The sequence below is a fragment of the Rhinolophus hipposideros genome (assembly GCF_964194185.1).
Source record: "Rhinolophus hipposideros genome assembly, chromosome: 19".
NCBI lineage: Eukaryota > Metazoa > Chordata > Mammalia > Chiroptera > Rhinolophidae > Rhinolophus > Rhinolophus hipposideros.
This window is the reverse complement of record NC_138065.1, coordinates 1,650,997-1,675,089: the sequence shown is the minus strand read 5'-3', so window position 1 is coordinate 1,675,089 and position 24,093 is coordinate 1,650,997. Positions and strand designations below refer to the sequence as shown.

The 24,093-nt window shown below is 50.2% G+C and overlaps 1 protein-coding gene across 1 annotated transcript; it reads left to right on the top strand.

Moving 5' to 3' along the window:
- Window positions 1–215: 215 nt before the first annotated feature.
- On the top strand, window positions 216–16,768 carry SYT11 (synaptotagmin 11). Its single transcript, XM_081025504.1, has 4 exons — window positions 216–487; window positions 4,862–5,688; window positions 12,793–12,916; window positions 13,494–16,768. Exons 1-4 carry the CDS (start codon window positions 454–456, stop codon window positions 13,802–13,804), a joined length of 1,296 nt encoding a protein of 431 aa, XP_080881630.1. The 5' UTR covers window positions 216–453; the 3' UTR covers window positions 13,805–16,768.
- Window positions 16,769–24,093: the final 7,325 nt, after the last annotated feature.

The window sequence follows — 24,093 nt, the reverse complement described above, 5'->3', positions numbered from 1 at the left end:
ATGTACCTACACTCCTTACTCGGGCCTCTGGGTTTTCTCCTTATAGACCCACAGCCCGTCAGTGGGCGGAGTCTCATTCTTAGGAAATCTCGGCGATGGGAGGGGTCCCCTCCCCGGGATCTTCCGGAAAGGGGCGGGCCTTGCCTTCCGGAACTTTTCGGACAGAGGCGGAGTCTGCTGCCGAGGGCCGTTCGGAAGAAGGCGGGGCCTACCTCGCATCAGGACCAGTCTGCCTGCACCTGCATCCTTAGCTCAGAGCATCCCTGGAGCATCTTAAGAGGAGACCGCAGCTGGCAACCAGGGACCAGACCGTCGCAGGAGGCGTCTGCCTGATACCTTCCCCCTCCCCTGACCTAGCAGTCTACAGCGGCGGCTTCCGTACTGACCGGGGGTTCCCAGAGTTTGTCTGACCGCTGCAAAAGCATTTTTATAGCGATAGCCTGTGATTACGACATGGCTGAGATCACCAATATCCGACCTAGCTTTGGTAAGTACAGCCCTGGAGCATCTTAAGAGGTAAACTAAGCCTGGGCTAGTCGACACCGTTGCAAAGCCAGGAGAGCCCAGCAGCTGGACAGGGAATGGAGCCCAGACCAGGGCCTTCAAGAGCCATCCCCGCTAGAATCGGGCCTGTGTTGGTGAGTAGCGGGCAGTGGACAGCGCCTGAACTTGAGCTGTGGGCTGCAGGGCTGGGAAGGCCAGAGCCACACGGAGGGTGGGAGGTCCAGGATGCGAAAACCGAAAACCTTGCGTGGTGCACCATCGGCATTGCTGGAGGTGAAAAACAGGGAGGACGCGAACCCCTCCCTCTGGGGGAGGAGAGGTGGGGTAGGCCGAGCCCTCCCCCTCGGGGCACGCAGGGCGGTGCCCCTTCCTCCCCCTCCTACTCCTCAGGGATGCGGGGGAGGGAGGCGGTAAGGGGGATGGGGCATCAAGATGGCAGCTTGGAGACTGGGGGCTGTGTGGCTAGCAGCCAGGGGAGGCGGCGGCCTCTGGGGAGAGAGGTGCGGGGGTGGGGAGCAGAAAGGAAGCCACTCCTTAAGCCGGTCAGCCGGATGCTGGAGCTGGGAGGAAACGTGAGCACTGCAAGTTGTGTTCTGCACCGTAATGGTGGGTCCGTCCAATGCCTCCAAATGGCGCTTGGTGCTGCTGGGCTGGGGGATGACGTGATGTCTATTTCTAGGCCTCCTGGCAGCGCCGAGGCGCTTCCTCCCGGGCCTTTGTTCCCTGTTGCCCTGGGCTGGCGGGCTGGCTTTTCAAAAAGGGGGACTCACCCGCGCTGGCGCTGGCAGGGGCCCGATCCAGGCCCGAGGGGGAGGGGCGAGAGAGGCCGAGCCCGGGGGAGGCCGCTTTGTGTACCAGAGAAAGCATTACGTCATCCCGGCGCCGCTGGTCCCCGACCCAGCCCGATGGGCTCCAAGATCCGTTCCTTTCCCTGGAGCAGAGTGGAGTGGAAAATAGGGGAGACGATGGGAAAGAAAGGCTCGAGAAGCAAGTTTTTCCCCCTTTGGAGATTCCCCCAAAATAGGCTCGGGCAACAAACTTCCTGTGCTGTGCTCTCCCGGTGCAAACATGAAAAAGAATTACCCAGCTTCTCCGTCAGTTCGACCCCAGTTTGGGTGGTAGAAGCAGTCTGAGTGCTGTCGGCCTAGGGTTCCTTCATATCCCCTAAGCGATCCTAACCCTCAGACAATCTGGAAGGTTAGGGTGGGGCCGCAGTCCCACCAAGAAATGGCTTTTCTCACTCCCCAGTAAGGCGTCCATGGAAAGGAGCAGAACTCCCTCAATATCCAGAGAATACAGGCGAGGACATGGGGTCAGGGAGGGTCTGCAGACAACAGATCACGCCTCTCAGTACTCGTCCCACGGACTCCCACGGCTAAATCCTTATGGTGTTTCTTCCCCTTCACCTTTTGATTCGCTCCTCTTTCAGTCCCAGATTTCCAAAACATGTCCCTTTTGCGGTTGCACGGCACTCCATGATTTTCTTTCTGCTCTTTCCTTCTCTTCTTATGCCTTCTTGCCAACATGTTTCTTCTCTAATTGCAGCCCCAAGTTCCTTGGAAAGTGAATGGTGTGGAGTTTAATATTAAACTCCAGAGGGAAGTTTAAATATTAAACTCTAGAGGGAATATTAGTGGAAAAGAGAAAAGAAATTATATCAGCCTTTTACATACTACATTTCATTAGATCCTTACAAATGGCCTCTGGTGTTGGTATTATATATATTTGCCAGATGAGGAAACTGAGGCTCAGGGAGATACAATAAAGTCAAAGAAACTAGTGAGGTCATGGTAGGATTTAAACCAATATCCAGTTGATGGCAAAGATCATTCTCATTCTGCTGTATCACACTGGCCTCCTTGACAGGGCAAGGCTGTTTTAATAAAGGGAGTGTCACTAACAGGTCAGATCAGAAGATGACTGAGTTGGGCATAGCCCCGATGTGTCGTGCAGGTCTTTTGACCTGTACAGAGGGTCTCCTACATAGAGAACTGCCACTTCTGACTTTTTCAACTGTCCCAGAGTACTTCATTTCAAATGCCATAGCCCTTGGGAGATACACCAAGCCAACACTCCATTTTCCATGACCTTGGACGACAAAAGGAGCAAGCAGTCCGGGTCACTGCTATTTACAACTACTTTGAAACACATTTCAGCCATTAGGTCCAAGTTCTTTTTCCCATCAAGCTTTTGACGAAAGCAAGACAAAGGGTTCTGAGTTTCAGCATCCCTGGTTTTTCTACTTCACTGCCTTGAGTGTGGGGGAGACAGGCAGGGCTTAGGGAATGCTCAAATATAGAAGAAAGGGGGGCAAAGGTGGGACACAAGGTAGGGGAGCGCTCTGGGGTAATGAGTACATAGATCTGTCTGTTTCTCTTCTTTTCTTTCTCTGACCAATGAAAGGTGAGAATCCTTCATGTTCTCTCTTACCCACCCCACCTCCATTTTCTAACAGTAAAAGTTGAGGCCTGGAAAGCAGCAGTGGGTTCCCTCAAAATCACAGAGTAAATTTATGGTAGAGCCCAAAGGGTCACGCAGATATCTCCCAAAGTGGGCCTTTGGATCTCCCTTTCAAATAAGTCTCGAAAATATACCTGTCTTGGTAGTCCCCTGCTTTCCTCTTCTCATGGAAATAATCAATGTTCAGTTTCATGAATCAGTAGCAGACACTTTTCAGGAAAGTCCCTGATTGATGAATAGAGAGCCATTTTTTCAGCTTGTGCCCATTCTGATTGAGAATTGAAGCCAATCAATTGTTCAAACCAGTATTTACTGAGCCCGTATCAGATGCAGGAGACTTGGGGATTCAGTGATGACAGGATGTTATTTCTGCTTACTCTCAAGGCTGAACGCCCCATTTTGTGAACCCTCTCCCTAATAATTCATTCCACCTAATACTCTGAGAATAAACACTATTATTATTCAGTATGGCCATGGACGATTGCAGTGACCCATGCTCCTTATTCCTTTTGTCCTCCAATGCTTGTCCTCAAATGCAATTATCCATGGATAATTGATTTATTTGTTAATAGCTTTACTCATTATCTAGATTATTTTAAAATGTAAGCCCTTCTTTTCTTACTTTCATAGAACCATGGAATGTCTGAAGTAGAATAAACGTCAGACATTTAGTGCAGTCCACATGGAAGAAATCCCTTTTAGAATATGCCTGACCAGTGGGAATCCAACCTCTGTTTGAAAGTTTTCAGTTGGAGATGGAGCTAGACTAATCAGCTTCAGTGAATTTAAGGGGGAAATAACCCCAAACCTAATTATCTAACTCAGGGGTCCAACTTGTGTGGGAAAAGGTAGACAAGACTAAAGAAAGGAAAGGAAAGAATCTGTCTCTTTTTAGTAATTCATTCATTCAACAAATATGTATTAAATGCCTACTATGTGTTTTTAGTGCTGGGGATACAGAAATGAACAAAACAGACAAAACCTGCCCATTAAACTTACCTTCTAGTGAAGATAGATAATAAATGGTAAAATTATACGAGTATGTGTGTGTGTCTACATGTATTCTCGTGTTTGTGTGTGTGAGAGAAAGAAGACGTGGATAAAATTAAGCAGGGCTACCAAGTGTGGCTCTCGGGGGTGGAGAAGGTTGCACTTTTAAATAGATGGTCAGTGGGGAGGGTCTTACTAAGAAGGTAACATTTAAGGAAAGATCTGACATTTTCCACAGTCTGTTTTTTCTATTTAAAATTTTTCGATTTTAAATACCTGGGAGCTGAAATTTGGAAAATATTTTAAAAGTGCTTAGACCCAGAGTTCTTCTTTTTACTACCCACCCATTCTACACCCCCACCCCTTGAGCACCCTACTAAAACCATCCAAGGTCAAGCCACAGCCTTCCACCCCATTTGTCAGTCAGTCAGTTAACACAGGCCCACTGTAGACAAACCCTGTACTGGATTTTGTGGAGTGTCCTTCCGAAGCCAGACAGCTCGTGCCCTCGTGTAACAGTTGAGGTGAAGGGGTTCCCATGTAAAAAGGTGACCTGTAACAGTTACAGGGCAGCTTCAAGTCAACATGAGTTAAGCAAGTCCATACATGCTGAGGAAAGGCCAACAAAACAGGAAGGCAGGTAGGGCACGTCAGGAAGGCTTTCTGGGGAAGGTAACTTCCATCCGGGTAACGGTTCCATCCAGGTAACTTCCACGCAGGTTTGGTGGAAAGGAAGAGCCATGCATTGATTGAAGAGGGTGGAGGAGAGCAGCTCTAAGATGGGGGAGAAGTTCAAAGCCCCGATGAGCCGGTTTGGCTTGGGAGAGTAGGTTGCTGAGGAGCAGAGGAGCTCAGGCCAGGGCTTGAGGTCCACCTGCCTTGACGCTTCTCTGGTCTCCACCTTCAGATGTGTCACCCGTGGTGGCCGGCCTCATCGGGGCCTCCGTGCTGGTGGTGTGTGTCTCGGTGACCGTCTTTGTCTGGACATGCTGCCACCAGCAGGCAGAGAAGAAGCACAAGAACCCCCCGTACAAGTTTATCCATATGCTCAAGGGCATCAGCATCTACCCAGAGACCCTCAGCAACAAGAAGAAAATCATCAAAGTGCGGAGAGACAAAGATGGCCCTGGGAGGGGAGGTGGACGAGGGAACCTGCTGGTGGACGCTGCCGAGGCCGGCCTGCTGGGCCGGGACAAGGGTCCCCGAGGGCCCAGCTCTGGAGCTTGTACGGACCAGCTGCCCATCAAAGTGGACTATGGGGAAGAACTAAGGAGCCCAATGGCCAGCCTGACCCCTGGGGAGAGCAAAACCACTTCTCCATCCTCTCCAGAGGAGGATGTCATGCTAGGATCCCTCACCTTCTCGGTGGACTATAACTTCCCCAAAAAAGCCCTGGTGGTGACAATCCAGGAGGCCCATGGGCTGCCGGTGATGGATGACCAGACCCAGGGCTCTGACCCCTACATCAAAATGACCATCCTTCCCGACAAGCGGCACCGGGTGAAGACCAGAGTGCTGCGCAAGACCCTGGACCCCGTGTTTGACGAGACCTTCACCTTCTACGGCATCCCGTACAGCCAGCTGCAGGACCTGCTGCTGCACTTCCTGGTCCTCAGCTTTGACCGCTTCTCGCGGGACGACGTCATTGGGGAGGTCATGGTGCCCTTGGCCGGGGTGGACCCCAGCACGGGCAAGGTCCAGCTGACCAGGGACATCATCAAAAGGAACATCCAGGTGAGGAGGAAGCGTGAGGTGGGGCGGGGTGGTGGGTGGGGGCGACGAGATCTCAGGACGCATGGCAGGAAGGGGATGGAATGGGTGGCAGAGAGGGGCTGTAGGAGGAAGCCCTCGGCTGTGGCTTGGCGGTGGTCTCCTCTAAGGAGCGCCTTCCTGGGGAGATGACAGGCAGGTGGCTCCTGAGATGCATTTAGTGGTGGGCACCCTGACGCTGCGTCCAGCTCGCGGGGAGCAGACTGGACCCCCGGTCATGTCAAGGATATAGGGGCTCATTTCTTCTCCAAAACATGTCTTCCTTCAGTGAACTTATTTCTCACAGCTGAAAAACGGTGAAAAGAGTTCAGCGATTTTACCCTCGGCTTCCCTTTCCAAGCCAAAGCGCCGGGTGTCACTAGTGTCACATACTATACATACGTCTTTGAATAACCATTTTATAAATGGTTTTTAATGCATCGCTTCACCTTCGAGCCTCTTCCCCGGCCTGAAGCTTTGCCACAGACGCCAGTCCCCATTCCTCCCTGTTGGCATTAGAGGGGGCCTGAGAGCCCTCCCTCCGCCCTCCTCCCACGGTGCCAGCACTGGCTCTTACGTTGTAACTTCAGGGGTGCAAGAAATGTGCCCCCATCCTCCACTAGTTCATTCCTCTCCCACAAACGGGGCGGCAGTGTCCTTCCATACTGACGTGCTAGGGCCTCGGAGCTGGACTGCCTGGCTTCACGGCCCTGCTCACCCCCTTTCCAGCTGTGTGACATGGGTGAGGGACACTCCCAAGCTTGTTTCCCCATGTGTAAAATGAGGCTGTTAAGACTGCCTTCCTGACAGGTTAGGAGGCTCAAATGACGTAATACCCAGGGGCATATTATTGCCCGGGAGGGGCTTTTACTATAGTGGGAGAGAAAGACAGACAGTCTTGGCAGTTACCGTGCTGCGAGTGTGGCAGGAGCTTTGAAAGAAGTTGTAGACGTTTTGAACTCTCAGTTTCATTCTTTTTTCAGGAGAAAACATAAGTGGTTAATTGCAAGGGCTTGGAAGTCAGACTGAGTTTGAATCCACATTCCGCCAGTCAGGTGACCTCGGGCAAGTGGCTTAGCTTCTCTACGTCTCAGTTTCTTAAAGGAGTTAAGGAAGGCGATGGATTTACATCATCCCCTAGCACATAGGAAACCTTCGGTAAATTGTAACTACTGTTATTGTTATTTCTATTTTTAATAACGTTCGACCCCTGGGAGATATATGTCCTTTGAAGATGTCTGTATTGTGTTTTGACAAAAAGTAAAAGAAGATGGGGAGAACTACATCAGTGGAGAAGCACGTAGAAGGTTCAGGAAGGATGTCAGGGTCACTAGAAACAGCTGCCCATCTCCCAGGAAGGGCCCCAGCTGTAGATGCCGCGCTCGCTCATCTCTTAATGCCTCTGCTACCTGCAAGCCCACACTGGACTCAGTGGGGAGGCAAGAGCTCGAGATTGGACTAAAGAAGCTTCCAGACCAGCAGGGGGAAAGCGCACAGTGCGCACTTGCAGGTACAAGGTCTGTCCGCTGAAGAAGGCACCGCACCGAGATGGGGCAGGGGGCAGGGGCAATGCCCCCTGGAGGTGTGTTCTCACTTTCTCAGCGCTTCCAGAGGCGCCTGGCCCACTGCTGTCACACGGCTCTCAGCTCACCTCCCGGGGCCAAGGAAGCCCAAACATTCTGAAGAATATTAGAGGCGTTTGGTCAGGACATAAACACAGGCCCAACGGCAGGGTCTAATAGACATCCTAGAGTCTTAACACAGCAGGGGTTCTCATAGCCTGGGAGGCAGAGGCCTTGGGGCAGGGCAGGGCCAGAAACCGCAGCCCCTGCTCTGTTGAACCCCCTCCATCCCCAATTCCCTCCCACCATCTCTTTTCCACAGGTTTCTGCCAGCCGCTCCCCCCCCATTTCTAGGCTCCTCTTGGCAGTGTCTCCAGCGTTCCCCTCCCTGCCTTCATCCAGCTCTTCTCGCAGGGAGACCCTTTGCAACACAGCCTTCCCTGTAGCCGCAACCTTGGTAAAGCTGCCAACTAGCCAGACTCTTCCCCAGTCTGATGCACTCACAGCCCGAGGCTGAGACGGGAGGATGGCTCTGTGCCAAGCTGCAGCTGGGAAGAGACGGCAAGGGAAGGGACTGATTTGGGCTGCGTACAAAAGAGCCTCGAATCCAGGACATGGCGTAGGGAGCACAGACAATGGCATTTGCTAAGCTGCCAGGGGCTCTTGGCAAGAGGCACATTTCTTTCCACTTTATTAACTCCCTTCGGGAGGGATAAGCCAGGGCTGGGCAACACCCCCGCTGGAAGAGGCCCCAGACAGGACAGCGCCTGTGCAGCCCCACTCCAGAACCTTGCAGCCTCCCGGGCTTGCCCAGCCAGTGCCTTGGGTAGGGCCGTGTCCCATCGGAGCCATGACCATCATCTCCCAGTCACTCGTCCCTGTGATTCCCTAGCATGACAGCCTCCAAACGTCTCCTGGGTCCTCCCTACTTGGCCGAGAGTCCGCTCTCTCTGGATCTCCCCTTAGCTCATCAGTTAGAGCTGTTCCGGACTATTCCACACTCTGTGTCAGGCATCCCCTTATCATATGGGGCCAGGTTATCTTCCTCCAAAGATTCCTGGGTGGCCACTGGTGAGAACTGCATTTGTCTAAGGAAGCCGCCCACTCCTCACTGCCTCTCCTGGCCTGTAGCAGACAATGCACGCTCGTCCTTTCCACCAGACAGTCCATTCTAGGTGAAAAAGCACAGGATTGGTCATCATTTCTGACTCTAACCAGTTCACTCACTGCCTTCCTCCCGGCAAGCAATTATTATCTGTGGGCTCTGCCTCCCTCTAGGCTGGAGCGGGAAGCCTACCGAGATGGCTTGTGAGAGCACTCTCAGCTCTTAGGAAAATCCAAAAAGATACAAGAAGCATTCAATCTTAACCCTTGATTACTAGTGCAAGAAGATCACAGTATAAACTCTTATTGAGATGCCCCAAATCTCTGAGCTGGACTTTGGGATTAGATTTTCTTTTTTAATGGCAGCTTTTTCCAAATATTTCATTCAGATAGAAATTAAAGTGACTTTACATTCCCATAATAAATCCCCGACAAGGAGAAGGGAGGCGATACAGAGAGGGCTGAGGGATAAAGACGAGACAGTGGGAAAGAAGTGATTTACAAAGTAGATAATAGAGTTGCTACACTTCTCCTAGTTTCTTCAGCTCATTGTTTTCCAAACCATTTCCTGTCTTTCCACTGCCAGATCTGGTGCTGATGACCTGGGATGATGGTCATGGGAACGAGAGGATTCTTAAAATCTCAGATTTACGAGGGACCTTAGAGGTCATCCATTCTAGCCAAAGGGACTGAAAAGGGAGAAAGAAAAAGGAATGTCAAGTTTCCAGGAACAATAAAGAAGGTTGCTATGCATGAGTATTGGGGAGGATACAGGGGGGATGTGGTTGAACATTAAGGCTTTTGTTTCTTTTGTTTTCCCATGATTGTGATTTATGTGGATGGAGGTGGCCCTTAGCTGGACTTCCAGCCCCAATAAAGGTTTATTGAGGATGTGTGTGTCCACGTAGTGCAAAGACTCTGGCTAGAAAATCACTCTGGAAGGGGCTTTGCTCATTAGAGGAAACAGAAATAGACTGCTCCCTTGCCAAGTGTTGCCTTCCTCTGAATGTCTGTAGAACCCCCGCTCCTTGCTCCTGCTCTCTTTTCCACTGAGGGAGAAGGATCCCGCCTTCTGAGAGCCAGGCCTCCCTGCTCTGTCAGGCATGGCTAACACCCTTGCCCACCTCCTCGGCCTTTTGCTTCCCTGCCCCCCAGCAGAGCCTTTGCCTCACTAAGCAAGGGGCTGGGAAACAGAGCTCGCTCCCAGCCCGTGACAAAGAACCATTGACAGTGAGGCTTGGAGTGGGATTGGGTGGAACGAGAAGTGGGGGAGGTGAGGGGATGGACGTGAGACTCTGGTCTTCACTGCAGAATGGAATGGCATTCAGGTGGCGGTGTGGCTGCGGATGTGGGCATCACAGAGCGGCAGGCACTCTGCCCATGGTAAATACCAAAGGCGAAGAGGGGTCTGATGGAGAACAGTTGCCTGAGGAGCGATTTTAGGGGAGAAAAGTATTAAAAGGAGCCGTCCGCGTCCTCTGAGAAGTAGGGAAGGGGCGTGGGGGGTTAGAGGAGGAAGATTTGGCTGTAATGGATGATGTAGGAAACAGAGTTTTAAATAAATAATCGGGAAACCTAAAGCCTAGTCCTGTAGTCAATGCTATTTTTACAAGTAAAACCCTTTGTTTTTACGTCAAATCTCTTTTTTGCCCCACCTATCCTTCTGTATATAAAGTTACCATATCTACAGATTGCATATTGAATACTTAGATACCAGTATTCAAGGGTGGCCTCAGACATAGACATCAGATCCAGTTAACATTTCATTATTTATGGAAATGAAGGGGAGCAGTGGCCCAAATAATCCATAGGTTCTTTCTTGACGTGCGCTGTGTGCTGGGACTTTCTGTGACATGGAAATGTCCCCTCTGTGCACTGCCCAATGTGGCCGCCACCAGCCACGTATGGCTGTCAAGCCCTTGAAGTGTGACTGAGGAACTAAACTTTCAATTTTCTTTCCTTTTCACGAATTAAAATTTAAATAGATGTGTGGAGCTGGTGGGTCCTGTATTGGCTAGCTCAGTTCTGAATGTCTGGAAGGCATCTGATTTGCTTTGTCACAAGGGGTTACTTTCCTGCTGCCATTTGGCCGTGGCTCATCGCAGAAGTGAGTCTACAGTCTCTGCGGTCTGATTCCCATGGAAAGGAAGCCACCCAGCAGGGTCCTGGTTGGCACGGGCAACCAGCCTGTCTCTGTAAATCGGCTGAAGGTTCTTCCCATGGACCTAGTCAGGCACGGACAACATGTATGTCCTGGGGAAGGGAAACCTGTGGAGTTTCATTCTGGCGTTGAAGAAAAGCCATGAAAATATTTTTTTTTAAATCTATTCTCTTTTGTACTTCAACTTCAAAAGCTAGAGGCTAAGTTTAAATTTTTGTCAGTCATGTTCTGTGCCTTACAAGAGACATTTCCACATGTTCCTGGTGTGAAATGGAACCTTGAGAAGTGTTTTAAGCCATGTGAAATATTATCAGAGTTCTTCCCTTGAGAGGACTTGAGGCTGATAATCAAGGCATAGACTCAGGGTTTTTTCCCCCGTTTTCCACTAATAAGCTCGTCAAATTATTTACTACTGCAACAGACACACCTGAGCAGGTAGAACACTAGACTGCGAGCTTCTGGAGGAGAGGGTTCCTGATTGTCTTGCTTTTCATAGCTGCTGGCAGAGTGCCTGGCCCTTAGCAAGTGCATACATGATAAGTCATTTTGGTGGGTAAGACTGGTGGTGAGAAGAGTCTATTTTTGCTCCATCTAAGAATTCCTGACGTAAGTGACATTTCGTTGAAGCTGTAAGACTATAAGGAATAAGGTTTGATAGTCGGGAAATGAAGCTGTCCTAAATTTAACTTATTATATCCTCAATGCCTCAAATGCTGCCTCCTATTGTTTTCCTTATCCCAGCCCCAGCCCCACTTCCTAAGCTAGAAACTTGAGAAATAGCCCTGCATCTCTTCCCTCTCCCTCACACGGCCATCCAAGTAGCCACCAAACCTAGAAAGCCCTGACGACGACTCCTGAGACATAGCGCCCCTCCGTCCGTCTCCTCTGCTCGAGCCCCGGTTGCAGGCCTCCCGTAGCTTCCTGAGCCTTGCAGCAGCCCCTCCACTGAGCTTTCTGATTTTGGCCTTTGTCCACTGCAGATCCCTCTCCAGCTTTCACGACAATCATATTATTACTAAGATGTTAACAACCACCACGGTCACTTTGTCACTCGTGTGCTGACAGACCTCCTCTTGGCTGGGCTGACTCTGCTGCTAGGTGCCAGTGTTCCCACTGCCCTTCAGCCTCCCCTCGCCCCCCTCCAACTCCCCCCGCGGCAGGCTCCTGGCCCATCTCTCCTGCCAGGCACCCCCACACCAGGCACACGGCCCCTCCCCCTCGCCCTTCCCTGAACACCGCGTACCCCTTCAGGACCCAGTGCCTTTGTACCGGCCATCCCCGCCACTCCGCCGGCCGTGACCCCCTCTCTGCCTGTTGTCTCACGGTCCCTCACTCACCCTTCATAAACTCATCCCAGACGTCAGCCGGCATGCCGAGCCCTCCCAGGGCCTCCCGGCAGCACTTAGACAGGCTTGCTCCTTCTCGGACTAGTTCACGTTTGCTCACATCTCTGTCTCTTCTACCCTCGAGCGTCCTGTCAGCTCTGGCTGCCCCACCCGGCCATGGAGTAAGTATCCAAGTGTTTAAAATGTTCTCGGAGGACTAGAGGTTTTTCAAGCTCAAAATAGGACCTCGATGAAATTTAGAGGTGGGAGACAAAGATGTGGGCACAGGGTGGGAGCCGGCCGGGCTGAGGAAGAGGTGAAGTGTGCACGATACAGGGTGGCTGGTCACCCTGGGAAATGGAGGGACAGGCTCCAGAAAGTTCAGGGAGTCGCCCACGGCCAGGCGATGCAAACGGGGCAAGGTTAAGACTCAGACCCACATTTCCAACCTCCCACGGGACAGTCTTCAAAGCGTTTTTATCACAAGAACCAAGTGAGAGAATAGGAGAGTTTGTACTCGTCGAGCGGACCCGTGGCATTTTACACAGGTTAACTTCCCGAATCTTCTTCCTAAGCCCATGCGTTGCGTACTGTTTTTATCTCCATTTTATAGATGAGAAACCGAAGTACAGTTGTCAGGTACCTTGTGCTGGGTCATACAGGTGACAAGTGGCAGCAGGATGTGAATCCAGACCAGGCTGGCTGCAGTCAGCGCTCTGGAATGCGAGGCTGGGCTCTGTCCATGCAAATGCTTTCATGTAGTGTCACCATCCGCATTAGAACACCTCCCTCCCTGTTCAGTGTGAAGGTAACAGCTTTACGGGACGAGCATCTGCTGAGCGGCCTTCTCCCGGTGCTCCCTCTCTGGTCCGCTATTCCTTGCCCTCCGCCAGGGCCTGCGCCTGCTGGCTTCTCACCTGTTGCTTCTTCTCCACAGAAGTGCATTAGCAGAGGGGAGCTCCAGGTGTCTCTGTCCTATCAGCCCGTGGCCCAGAGAATGACAGTGGTGGTCCTCAAAGCCAGACACTTGCCGAAGATGGATATCACCGGCCTCTCAGGTAGCAGCTATTTACTCCAACCTATTTCTAACCTTCCGAACAGACCCGGCCTCCTGCCCGGGGCCCAGACACGCCCCCACGTTTCAGGGCCCCCCCTCGCCTTTCACGCTGCACCTGTCCGTCTCTCTGTCTGCCCCTCTTCCTGACGAACATCTAGATTATAGACTTTCTTAGCCAGGGAGGTGCTTTGGGTGAGCAAATGGGGCCTTTACCTTCGGCGAGGTACCCTAAATGGTATCCTGCCAGGTGCTGGGCGCTACCAGTTCCAGGTGAGACATCTCAAAAGGGCTGCAGGCAATTGTTAGTCTCTGTGCCCTTGAAAGCACTTCCCGCTGGCATGGGGTTTCTTCAAACCTGACTCGGGGAGGATATTCTCTTCTCTTGGTTCCCCGGGGCCCTCGTCCAGGCGGGCGGACTGAAACCCACTCAAGTGCATGTTTGTGCCATCACCCAAAACCACGTGGGGGTGGCCACCAAAGGGACAGACAGGATCCCCCCTTCCAACACGAGACCACATCTCATAAGAGAGGACCGTGTCATAGGCCTGTCTCTCTTTTTCTTACCTCTTTGGGGGCCCCAGATCCTTACGTCAAGGTGAACGTCTACTACGGCAGAAAGCGCATCGCCAAGAAGAAAACCCATGTCAAGAAGTGCACTTTGAACCCCGTCTTCAATGAGTCTTTCATCTATGACATCCCTACTGACCTCCTGCCTGACATCAGCATTGAGTTCCTTGTCATCGACTTTGATCGTACCACCAAGAACGAGGTGGTGGGGAGGCTGATCCTGGGGGCGCACAGCGTTACCGCCAGTGGTGCCGAACACTGGAGCGAGGTCTGCGAGAGCCCCCGCAAACCTGTGGCCAAGTGGCACAGTCTGAGCGAGTACTGATCCTGCGCCCCTCACCGCTCCCCCCGGGGCCAGGCTGGGCAGGGACGTGGCGGGGAGAGGGGTGACAGAGAGAAGTGGACTCAAGACCTCATTTTAGCTGTAGAAGAAAATTTCGTACAAAACAAAACCCCACAAAGGACATCCCACATGACCACAGCTGCAGATCAGTTCTTAGCGATGATGAGTTTTCTCCTTTGCAAGGCACTAGAAATTCTTTTTTTTTTTAATGGGGGAAAAAAAAGAGAGGGAAAGACCTCTACAAGTCTATATATAACAATGTAACCTTATACTTGCATGTCTAATACAAACTGAAGAAAGTAGCCTAACTGCCAATATCAAGTTACAGATTTTAATCCATGAAAATTGTGTTTTGTGCCGAATTGTATTTGCGGATGACCTGAAATTGGCCCTTTTTATTGGGAGTTACTCTCACTCCCCACCTCTGCAAAAGAGTATTTTGCTCTTGTAAGATCTCACGTGTACATCATCACCACCTTCTCTCCCTATTACTTCTTACTTCTCCGCTCTTTGACTGAGCTCAAGGTCCACAGGTCTGTTAGGCAAGAAACAAAGGTGGAACGGATTAGGCAGCATGTGCGGGAGAAATGGTTTCTGAAAAATGGGGTGTTTTCGCCGTCGGAGCTCCTGCTATGAAGGGGTAGATGGCAGTCTGTGGTTAGATTGTGATGAAGCACATGGACCCATCCGACTTAGGTGGTAGAGCTGGGTTCACAAAACGAGATGACTTCTCCAAGAAGAGCTTTGGAGACTCCCAACTCAGCGGTAGGACAGTACCAACAAACAGCCCCCTGATCCCAAACGCTCTTTGCAGGTATGAGGACAAAGAGAGAAGCGAGATGACTGTGACCCCCACCCCTCCCTTTCCATCTCTGTATGGAGGGCGACAGCCATTCCTTGGTCGATGGGTTAGAAATTATCAGAGGTTTGAAAGACTAACTTGGCCTTTGTTTTTCCAGAAATGCTGACCCTTGAGAAGCTTTAGAGTCTTCTCAGGTAGCTTAGATGCGATTAGTTTTGCTTTAGAAGGCAAAGGGTCTTCCTTCAAAGATTCTTCTTAAAATTTTCAGTAATGGCTCTTAAAAATAACAGTGTGACGCAATGAGTCATTCATGGTGACTTGGATTCTTTCAGGATGTCCTTTCCCTCAAAACAAAGTGCTTGGTTCTCAGAACTTCCAGGCCTCACAACAAGGTGGAGGGAAGGGGGAACCACAGGGTTCTATGCTCGTCCTGGAGACATCACACACCCTGCGGGGATGAGACATCAGCCTCCTTACCCCTCGTCCAGCCATGGATCTTTAAGGCTGACGCTTCAGGTGGCAGAGACTTAAGTCAAGTCACTGATGAGAAGGAAACTTGGGTAGGCAGGAGATATTTTTGCCAGCCCGGAGAGGAACTCAGATAAGCAGCAGCTTGAAGCAAGGCCTGAGAGATTAGCTGAGGTGGAAGGTCCACTTCTGTGCCCGAACCCCACTTTCTAACTTGCTTCTGAGAAGGGGGTTAGCTGGGTCTCTGGGAAAAGCTGAGTCTCTGTGGTGGGAGTGGGTGTTGCCTTGATGTGCCCTTGGCTTTTGTGGATTTCAAACCAATCTGCACCACCCTCACCCCCCAATCCCCAATCCTTTAGTTGTGTTTTGAAGCCTGGATTCTTGACAGTGCAGAGCGGTATGAGCAGGCACAAAGCCCAAGCTCTGTCCTCATCCCTGTCAGCCCTCACCCCTGCAATCTGACTCTCTCACCATCCGTTGGGTTCCCACCACCAGTACTCTGTGGAATGTAAATACTGTATCATATGTAGAAGAAATTAATTTTCCTTTTCTAAAAATGCATCTTGAGAGGGTTTACTGTACATCTGACAGGAGCACTCTGAAGCCCCATTAGGAAAGAATTTCAACTGTTCCTCTTCATCGCCTTAATGTCTAAAGATCAGAAATCGCTGAGCAACTGCTTTCACTTCCTTCCCAGAAACAATGCTAAAGCGACAGGTGGAGCCAGCCCGGTGGTGGTCGCCCACTATGTGTGTCCCTGAGCTCCTCCTGACGGAAGTCTGGGAACAGTCGCAGCCCGCTCCTCTGCCCCCCACCTCCTTGTAGCTTTATTCCTGGCATTCTTTGGGTCTACTGAACACTGGGTGGTGACAGGGGAGGAACCAGTGGTTCTGGAGCCTGAAAGCTGCCTCCGTGTCTTTCCCAGAAAAAGGCCAAGAGGCAGACAGTACAGGGTCCCTCCCTCCTACCTCAGGCCTGACCCATCGTGCCCTTGACCTTGCTGCCCCAAAGTTTCCTAGCTGACCTTGACTTTCACATTCGTCCTTCCCAGACCTAGCTGTTAACGGTGGAGGAGGAATGCCCCCTCCTAAGAGTTAGTAGAAAGACAAGAGACTCACTTCCTAGCTTTTGCACAAGGCACTCCTGGTCAGGAAGGGTTAGGGAATGGTCACTTCTGATTTTCCAAGAGTCAGTCCTTCTGTCCTACCTTGATTCCTTTGGGAAGACAAGAGTTTTTCTTAATAACAGAAGTCCCTTTATGAGTTATTTCTTCTTTCGGTTCTCCATGGAACACGGCCAAGACACACACGTTTATGTGCTCTAGGTGTGAAAACAGAACTGGTTTGGGGGACAGGGGCGCCTGCTCAGGAGAGGGGACAGTGCAAGTCCGTCTTGGAAGGCTTTTCTTATGGCCATGATAGTGATACATCCCTCACTCTGCTCCTTCTCCAGTGTGGTCGTCTTTCTTTACCTTGTGTCTTCTCTTGTGAAAAGGAAACTCAAGAATAAAATAAACATGTCAAATTAAAGAAGAAAAACCTGAAAAAGCTAACATGAATTGTGTGAACTCGCATAACGCTGTATCGCTAACCTACGATATGTAATGCTATCCTGTATTTTGAATTTGTAAACGCACCACACAAGTGCAAAATAAAAACCGACTGACATTAAAGACAGAGTGACGTCAGCGTGGTTCTCTTGGAAGCTGGATGGCTGTGAAATTAACACTCGGACTCCAGGGGGACGTTCTAGGGCATTTTCTCCAAGTGTGGGCCTGCAACCACCTGGTTCAGAATCGTCTGTGGGGAGCACTTGTTAAAACAATGCAGATTCCAGGCTCCCGTCCTAGAGCCTCTCACTGGGTAGGTGACTTGGTTTGCTGCTTGTTCTAGTCCTCTTTCTAGTCTATTTTCCTCTCAAAATGTCATTCGTAAGATCCTAACCACCAGACGGAGAGATGATGTTTTTTAGCACCCCAGTAATTGGACATATTTATTCCAAAAAGCAATGCTGAGACCAGCTGATTCTGCTCTCACGCATCAGCCAACAACTACATATTAAGTGTCCGCCAGGTGCCACATACTGTGGGTACAATACAGGGGACAAGCATTTGTCACATAATCACTATTAAATGTCATTACCAACTAAGAAATGCTCTGAAAGAAAAGGCACACCGCTGAATCCCGCGGTCTGGGGCCAAGGTCTGGGTGACGTGACCACTGCCCACCGCTCCTTGTGGATTTCCCTGGCTGCCTGAAGGTCTGGAACGGTCTGGGTAAACGATCCCCCCAGAGTGTGTGCTAGAGATGGAGAGAAAGGAAGTGGGAGGAAAAGTCCCTATTTTTTTTTTTTTTGAAGTTTCAGTGAAGGAACTAAAAAACATTTTTAAATGACAAAACTAATATAAGAAGCGTATCGTAGGACAATTCGAAAAAAATCATTAAGATTCCAAAACCTTAACAAACGTTTTGTCTCCCAGTCTTATTTCCTGTGCATTTTCCCCTGATCCGTCACTCAGGATCATGGCAGAAAACATGCAAAATAAAGCACATGTTCGTAGAAACAGGAAAAGTCCAGCTACAGACAGAGATGACTCATTTGGGCATAGCTCCTTCCAATTTGTTTTAACTAGCTTAGGATTGCAATCACGGCACACATGGAGTTTTATAGATTCCTTTTTTTCTAGGTGACAGTCTTAACAAGTAATATGATGGTATAACAAAATGAAGGTAAGAGAATCTCGGCTTTGGGATGCTTTTGGCTACAATTAACAGGAAACCAAATATGAATTGGCTTAAACACGATGGCACTGGTTCACCCAACTACAAGTCAAAGGTGGGCAGGTTTTGGAGCTGACTCCAGCAGAAGGTCACTGAAACTATCAGGGACCCAGGTTTTTTCTGTGGGCCCATCTGATGTTCAGTATTAGTGTTATCCCAAGGCTTTTCTGTTTCTAGAACCACCCCCCACCCCCATGGCTCCAGGCGTCCTCATTCATTTCCAGGGGGAGAGAGGAGATTGCTTCAGCACACCTCTCAGAAAAATAAGGCAAGCCACCGCCTCTAGCAATTCTCTCTTCTAATCCTGCTGGTCCAAACTGTCCCCTGGGCATTTCTGAGCCAATCACAGGCAAGGAGGATGAGATTACCTTTGCCATTGCCCTGGAACTGAGTATGGGAAACAGGTGGATTCTTGAATAAAATGTCATTTTTTTCTGGAAGGAGAAATGGACGCCAGGTGGGCAACCGACAGAGAACACACAGTTTTCTGCAGGAACTCCCATTCTAAGTATTTTCTCCAGGGATCTTACGACACTCTCCAAGGAGCGTTGTTGGCCTACTAAGTGCCTCACATCCTGATTTTACTGCCCGCCCCCCACACCGTGTGGGTTGAGAAGACAAACAGTCTAGTGCTTGTGTCCCCTCTTTGGGAAGGCTGAGAACGTCCTTTGTAATCAGCAGAGCTTTTATAAGACAGTAACCCAGAGACCATCCAAGGGCCTAACACGGTACTGGGTGAAATACCGCCTGAGCCCCTCTGGGATGCTCAGAACTCTGCCTGGTGCTCACGTACACGCCCCTGCAGGAGGCCGTAAGGCTTCGCGGGCCCAGAAAGAGATGTGCTCCCAGAACAGCCTGGAGAAAAGGCTGGCCACTCATTAACTGCTCGGTGTTCAGGCCTGGGGGGGCTGGTAATTCTCCTTACCTGGGATATTCAGCGTCAATCTAATTACAAAGCTCTAACGGGCCCCTAACGAACGATGTGTTTTCTTTTTAATGATAATAGCAAAAGTGGCAACCATGACTGAATGTTTAGGTGTCCTGGGCACTGTTTTGAGCACTTTATACATTTGAAACTCAGTCCTTCCAACAACATTGTTGGATATGTGCTATTATTATTATTCCCATTTAACAGGTGAGGAAACTGCGGTCCAGAGTTTCAATAACTTGTTCCAAGTTCCACGGCTCATAAGCAGTGGAGCCTGGATTAGCAGGCTGGCTTTTTCTGAACCATCTGTATTTTCCTACCGTCACTGCTGACCGGATGGAGACTTCAAAGAAAGCCACAGAAAGAGCCCAATGGGAACTGAAGCACCTTTGAATGTGCTCGTGACCTTAACTGTAAGGTCCTCAAGAATGTGGCAGAGGGTCACCTGCAGTGGCATGAACCTGGGCACGTGCATGGTTTCCACTCCCTCCCACCAGATTCCACACTAACATGTAACGACCGTTCAGCAAGCGACTGACACTCTGCGTGTCCCTGCGCTCTCTTCTGCCCTTTGGTCCAAATCTCCCATGAGACTTTGCACGTTGGAATTAGAGGTGCCCCGAGAACTGTGTGCTTGTCTGTTTAGTCACTGGGGACTGCCCAACACCGAACACAAGCCTGGCCTGCAGCAGGCTCTCCGTGAAGGCTTGTTGGATGAAGGCAGACAGGCCGGCAGCAAAATATGTACCATCTAGGATGCAGGCAAACTCACAAAGGCTTAGCTTCCCCTTCCTCCTTGGAGGCCGAGTCGGAGTTTCAGAAGTTGGGTCTGAAGTGGTTTCTGTTACTGTTTTTGGTGGTGGTCGATGTGTAGTAGCCAGTCAAACCCACGTATTCTCGAGAAGTCTAAGGATATGAAAGTAAAGAGTGGCCACAGTTTGGGGTGGGACTGTGTCACTTCTGACCAAACTGACCTGCAGACGCCTTCCCGCAAACCGTTTGGTGTGGATTACCCCGTCGCGGAGGCCACACCTGCACTCACCTTCACGAGAAGCGTGCCTCCACTCCCCCCTCACCTCCACACTCTACTGCCGGGGATCCAAGGAGAGCACCTAGTGGGGGTGTTTTGGGAGCGAACGATTTTTCTCCTGGCTCACAGCAAACTGTAATAAACGCTAGCAAGAACCAGCTTTGGGACAGGCAGGAAATGACACGTCCCCACCCCAGCAGCTTTTGTTCAAAAAGCTGGGTGCCTTCATGACATGGTCATGTGTGCTGTGGAATGTACACACTGAACCAAAAGCTGCTCCTCAAGGTTTGTTGCTTGTTTGTTTGTTAAGCAAGGTTAAAATGTCCAGTCCTTTTTGTCTACGGGCCAACTCGTGCTCAAAAGTTGATTGGCAGTTTCAGAACGCCCCCAACACGGAGACCTCCCCGCCCTTTGTCCTGTAAGTTTTTCTTGCTTGTCCTGTCCAATGCCGTCTCCTTACCTGTACACTACCAGAGCCTTTCTTGTTGCTTCCTCCAGGTGTACGTCCACTGACTTTTCCCACCTCGTGAGTAACAGCCCGTCACTGCTTTCCACAGCCCCCAGGTCCAGCTCGGTGACTCATCCAAGGCCGGCTGCATGGCTGTGGCAGAATCACCTGGGGGGGGGTTTGTTTTTACACAGATTCCTGGGTCCTACCAGAGAGCCATCAAATCAACATTTCCAGAGGCTAAGCTGAGAGAAGGAGAAAAAATCGAAATGGCTCTCCAGCTGTTTCTGATGCAGAATCACCAGCTACTTGGGACCTGTGCTCGCGACGGACCAACCTCCATGGCTTTCCACCCCTCAGCCCGGCCCTGCTGGCCTCTGGCTGTACCCAGCCCTCACGTCACGTGATCCGGTCTGGACTTTCCACCCTCAAAGCTTGTGTCGGAGTTGTCCTCTACACAGTTCTGGCTTTTCTATTGCTCCATGTTGCACTGCTCCTCCTCCTGAGACACCTTCATGGGCTAACCCCACCTACCAAGTTAATCCTAATCCTTGCCAAGTGTTGTTTTGGTCAATGTAATGTAGGTTTTGATGTGGCCTCGTCCTCCCAATCAGCTGGAACCCCCTAGGAGCAGAAAGGACGTGCTGGGGGTCTTCAGTTAGGTCAGCTCGTACATTTCAGCCGAAGGAAGCTGTCTGCGCCCCAGCTCTGGCCATCCGGACATGGAACGGTCACCTGACCTCTGACCACAAGTCCTGAAGATCCATCCTGGAGCCTCCAGGCCATACTTGGTCCCGTGCTCCTGACAGTGAGGCCAGACAGGCAGCACAGTTCCACGCGATGCGTCCGGGTCTTTCCGCAGACGAGCGCTAAGGCAGCTCGAGCTTTCCTCACCGATGAGGGTGTGGGCCAAGCAGGCCAAGAGCACACACACCCTTGAAACAGCTAAGCAATAAACCAAGGAGGAACAGCGGCAGACTCATCTCCCAACTTTCTCTGGAAAAAACTTGTCGAAACTTCTGAGTAAAATATAAACACAGTGGCTATTTTCTTGTTTTCTTCTAACTCACGTTCTACCTACCTGTCACAGCACTTCTTAGTGGGCAGAAAAGGGAGAAAGACAAAACGGATGTGTGCAGTGACATCACTGAGAGGTATTTTGAGAACAAGGTGAATGGTCCCTTAGTCAGAGGACGAGACTCTCTCCAACTAGCTCCCCGCACGGTGCCACCTAAGTTCAGTTCCAGCTGAGCTGGTCAAATGGGGGAGGAATAACCTGAAAAACAGATTTTAATTCGAAGGTGAACAAACCCAGGCTTACTGCAAACCCAGTATTCGCAGTATTGGACCAAGAACGCCAGGAGCTTGTGGAACCAGCAAGTGCTCTCCGTCTCACCCTTCCCGAGACTGAGTTTGGAAAAGCTGCAACCCTAGCCATTACTTGTCAGGTGCTTATATAAGAAAATAATTTTTTAAAGAAAATAAGCAGTACAGAAGCAGGAATGAGGAGAAACTTCAGAAGTGACGTCTCTTTGATCTGATCTCTTTACTTTTCCCTTCAGGTTAAATTCAGGCTCTCCTCACTCTCCCTCCTGTCCGGCCACGCTAATTCCGCCTGAGTTCCTGTGACATTCCCCACTTGGAGCACATAACGTACTGTGTTAAGACTGCGCTCTCGTGGTTTATTTCTCTGCATTTCACCAGAGCTCGAGCAGAGCTATTTTACGTTCCTTGGAATCCCTCGCGGCCCTTAAAACGGCGTGTGGTTCCGCTGCCTTTCCTGACAGATGTTAAGCAGAAAATGGAGTGCCGGGCCCTTGGGCCCCGTTTCAGTAGTGGGCCACACGGACAGATCCTGAGCCACTCAGTAACTGTTAAATAACGAAATACACGCTTTTAGTGTCCAACCTAAGTCCTCTCCACAACACAGCAGCCCAGTCAGCATAGTGGAGATACCAGCAACCACCTCCAATTTCACTCCTCACTCTCACTCGGTTTACGTCCTTGAAACAACTTTAACCCTGGCCCAGCTGGCGAAGGTGCCAGCGCCTTCAGGTTGTTTCTCCTGTCTCCCCACACAAGGCGTAATCTCTCCGAATGAAAGGGCATTCCATGACATGCTCCCAAGCACGTGACACTCGTGTTCTAGAACTCATGCTCTTAACATGTTTTTGAATACTTCCCATTGTGGGGACAGAGCCCCAGAGAGCAGTTTCCAGGCTCTCGACCTCACATAGAAAGTAAATGGTCATCAACTGCGATTGGATGGCCATCAGCTGTGGCAGGTTGGCCGTCAGCTGTAACCAGTGAGCCATTGGCCACTCATATAACTGCCGTGGCTACGCTAGCAGAGAATGGGGGCTAGCAAGAAGACGGTGGCTGAGCCTGCAAGAGCGGATTGCAGTTAGCACGTGAGGTTGGTTGGCAGAGAAGCGGATGGCAGGTTGTGGATTATGTGGCTCCTGCTTCCTGTGTCTCCAACCCAGCCGCCAGCGAGAATATAGTGGTATGACTCCCCTACCTATGGTTCCGTGGGTGTTCCTTTTTGGCCTCACCATGTCCTGCGTTCCTATGTGGGGAGCGGGACCAAAGACCCTGCATGACACCCTGCATGACAAATGGCGCAGGGAGCAGGGTACCCTGTACGACACCAGAATATAAAATCTCACGGTATCCAACGTTTTTCTTAAAATGACCCTTTACAATGATTCTGAACATTTCTACCCAAACATCGGGAAGTAAAGGAGAAGCCCAACAAGTGTTTTAGGAGTTTTGTATTGCATCATACAAACTGCCTTCATATACAAGGGCGTCAGTGGAAACATGTCCTCCGCACACACCCCAGTAGACCAGTAATTGCTAACATATCAAGAAGGTAAAACACAGGTCCCTTTCTGAATCCCAAACAGCTGATTCTAGACACTAGCTTCTAAATGTGTAACTTACCCATCTGCCCTGGACGTGAATAGTTCCCGTGCTTTTCAACTTGTCCCTGAATTTTTCTCCTCCAAGTTCCAGGCAGTAATTGACTATAATGCCCTCAAATTGGATAAAGCTGACTATTTAGAACTTATCAATTCCATACACTGTGTGATTGATCACTAAGGAGAGAGCTCTGACTCAAACACGTCGTATGCGTCAGACTATTTAGCACCACGAAGAGAAGTCTCAATCCCAACTGATGGGCTAATGAATCCAACAATCAAACAGATGACAGTGATAGTCTTAAAAACACTGATTTGTTATTGTTCTTCTATACAATACAAATTCTCTCTGGTCTAACAGACTTTCCCTTCTGACAATGCTCTCTGCTACCTGGACTATCTCGAATAATTATACAGCTGTCCAAGTTCTTGCTGATGAAAGTAACAAGTCACTAGGTCACCAGTAATGAGAGCTAAGGCATTACACTCAGAAGGCTTAAAGCTGGTTTAAACGTGGTGAAATCCAGAATTGCGCTGTATTTCTTTTCTACCTTCATGCTTCTCCACAGTGCTACGGTTCAGTAAGATTTCTGTCCTGCACATTTTCAAATTCCAGGTCTTTCACTTTTGGATGGCTTGAGTACCGTAAAACATGACTCATTTGTAGCAAAAACATTTCCAGGCGTTTTAAAAGAAACCACCAGTCAGCTAAAAAAGTCACAGCCAGCACTTTTCTTTAAACCTGCAACATGTGCCATTGACTAGAAGGAAGAACCCAACGACCCTGTCATGCCCGTAATAAAAACGGAAAACAGTAAGCTGAGCTGTGTGCTTTCTAAGAGGCATCACACAGCCACGTTCTCAGAGCTGAAAGTGGATACAAACACCACT

Bases quoted from the DNA above. Each gene is read 5' to 3' on its own strand.
- SYT11 (XM_081025504.1), top strand. From the start codon at position 454: ATGGCTGAGATCACCAATATCCGACCTAGCTTTG. The intron at 5,689-12,792 runs GTGAGGAGGAAG...TCTTCTCCACAG, and splicing joins TCATCAAAAGGAACATCCAG to AAGTGCATTAGCAGAGGGGA. The intron at 12,917-13,493 runs GCAGCTATTTAC...TGGGGGCCCCAG, and splicing joins TATCACCGGCCTCTCAGGTA to ATCCTTACGTCAAGGTGAAC.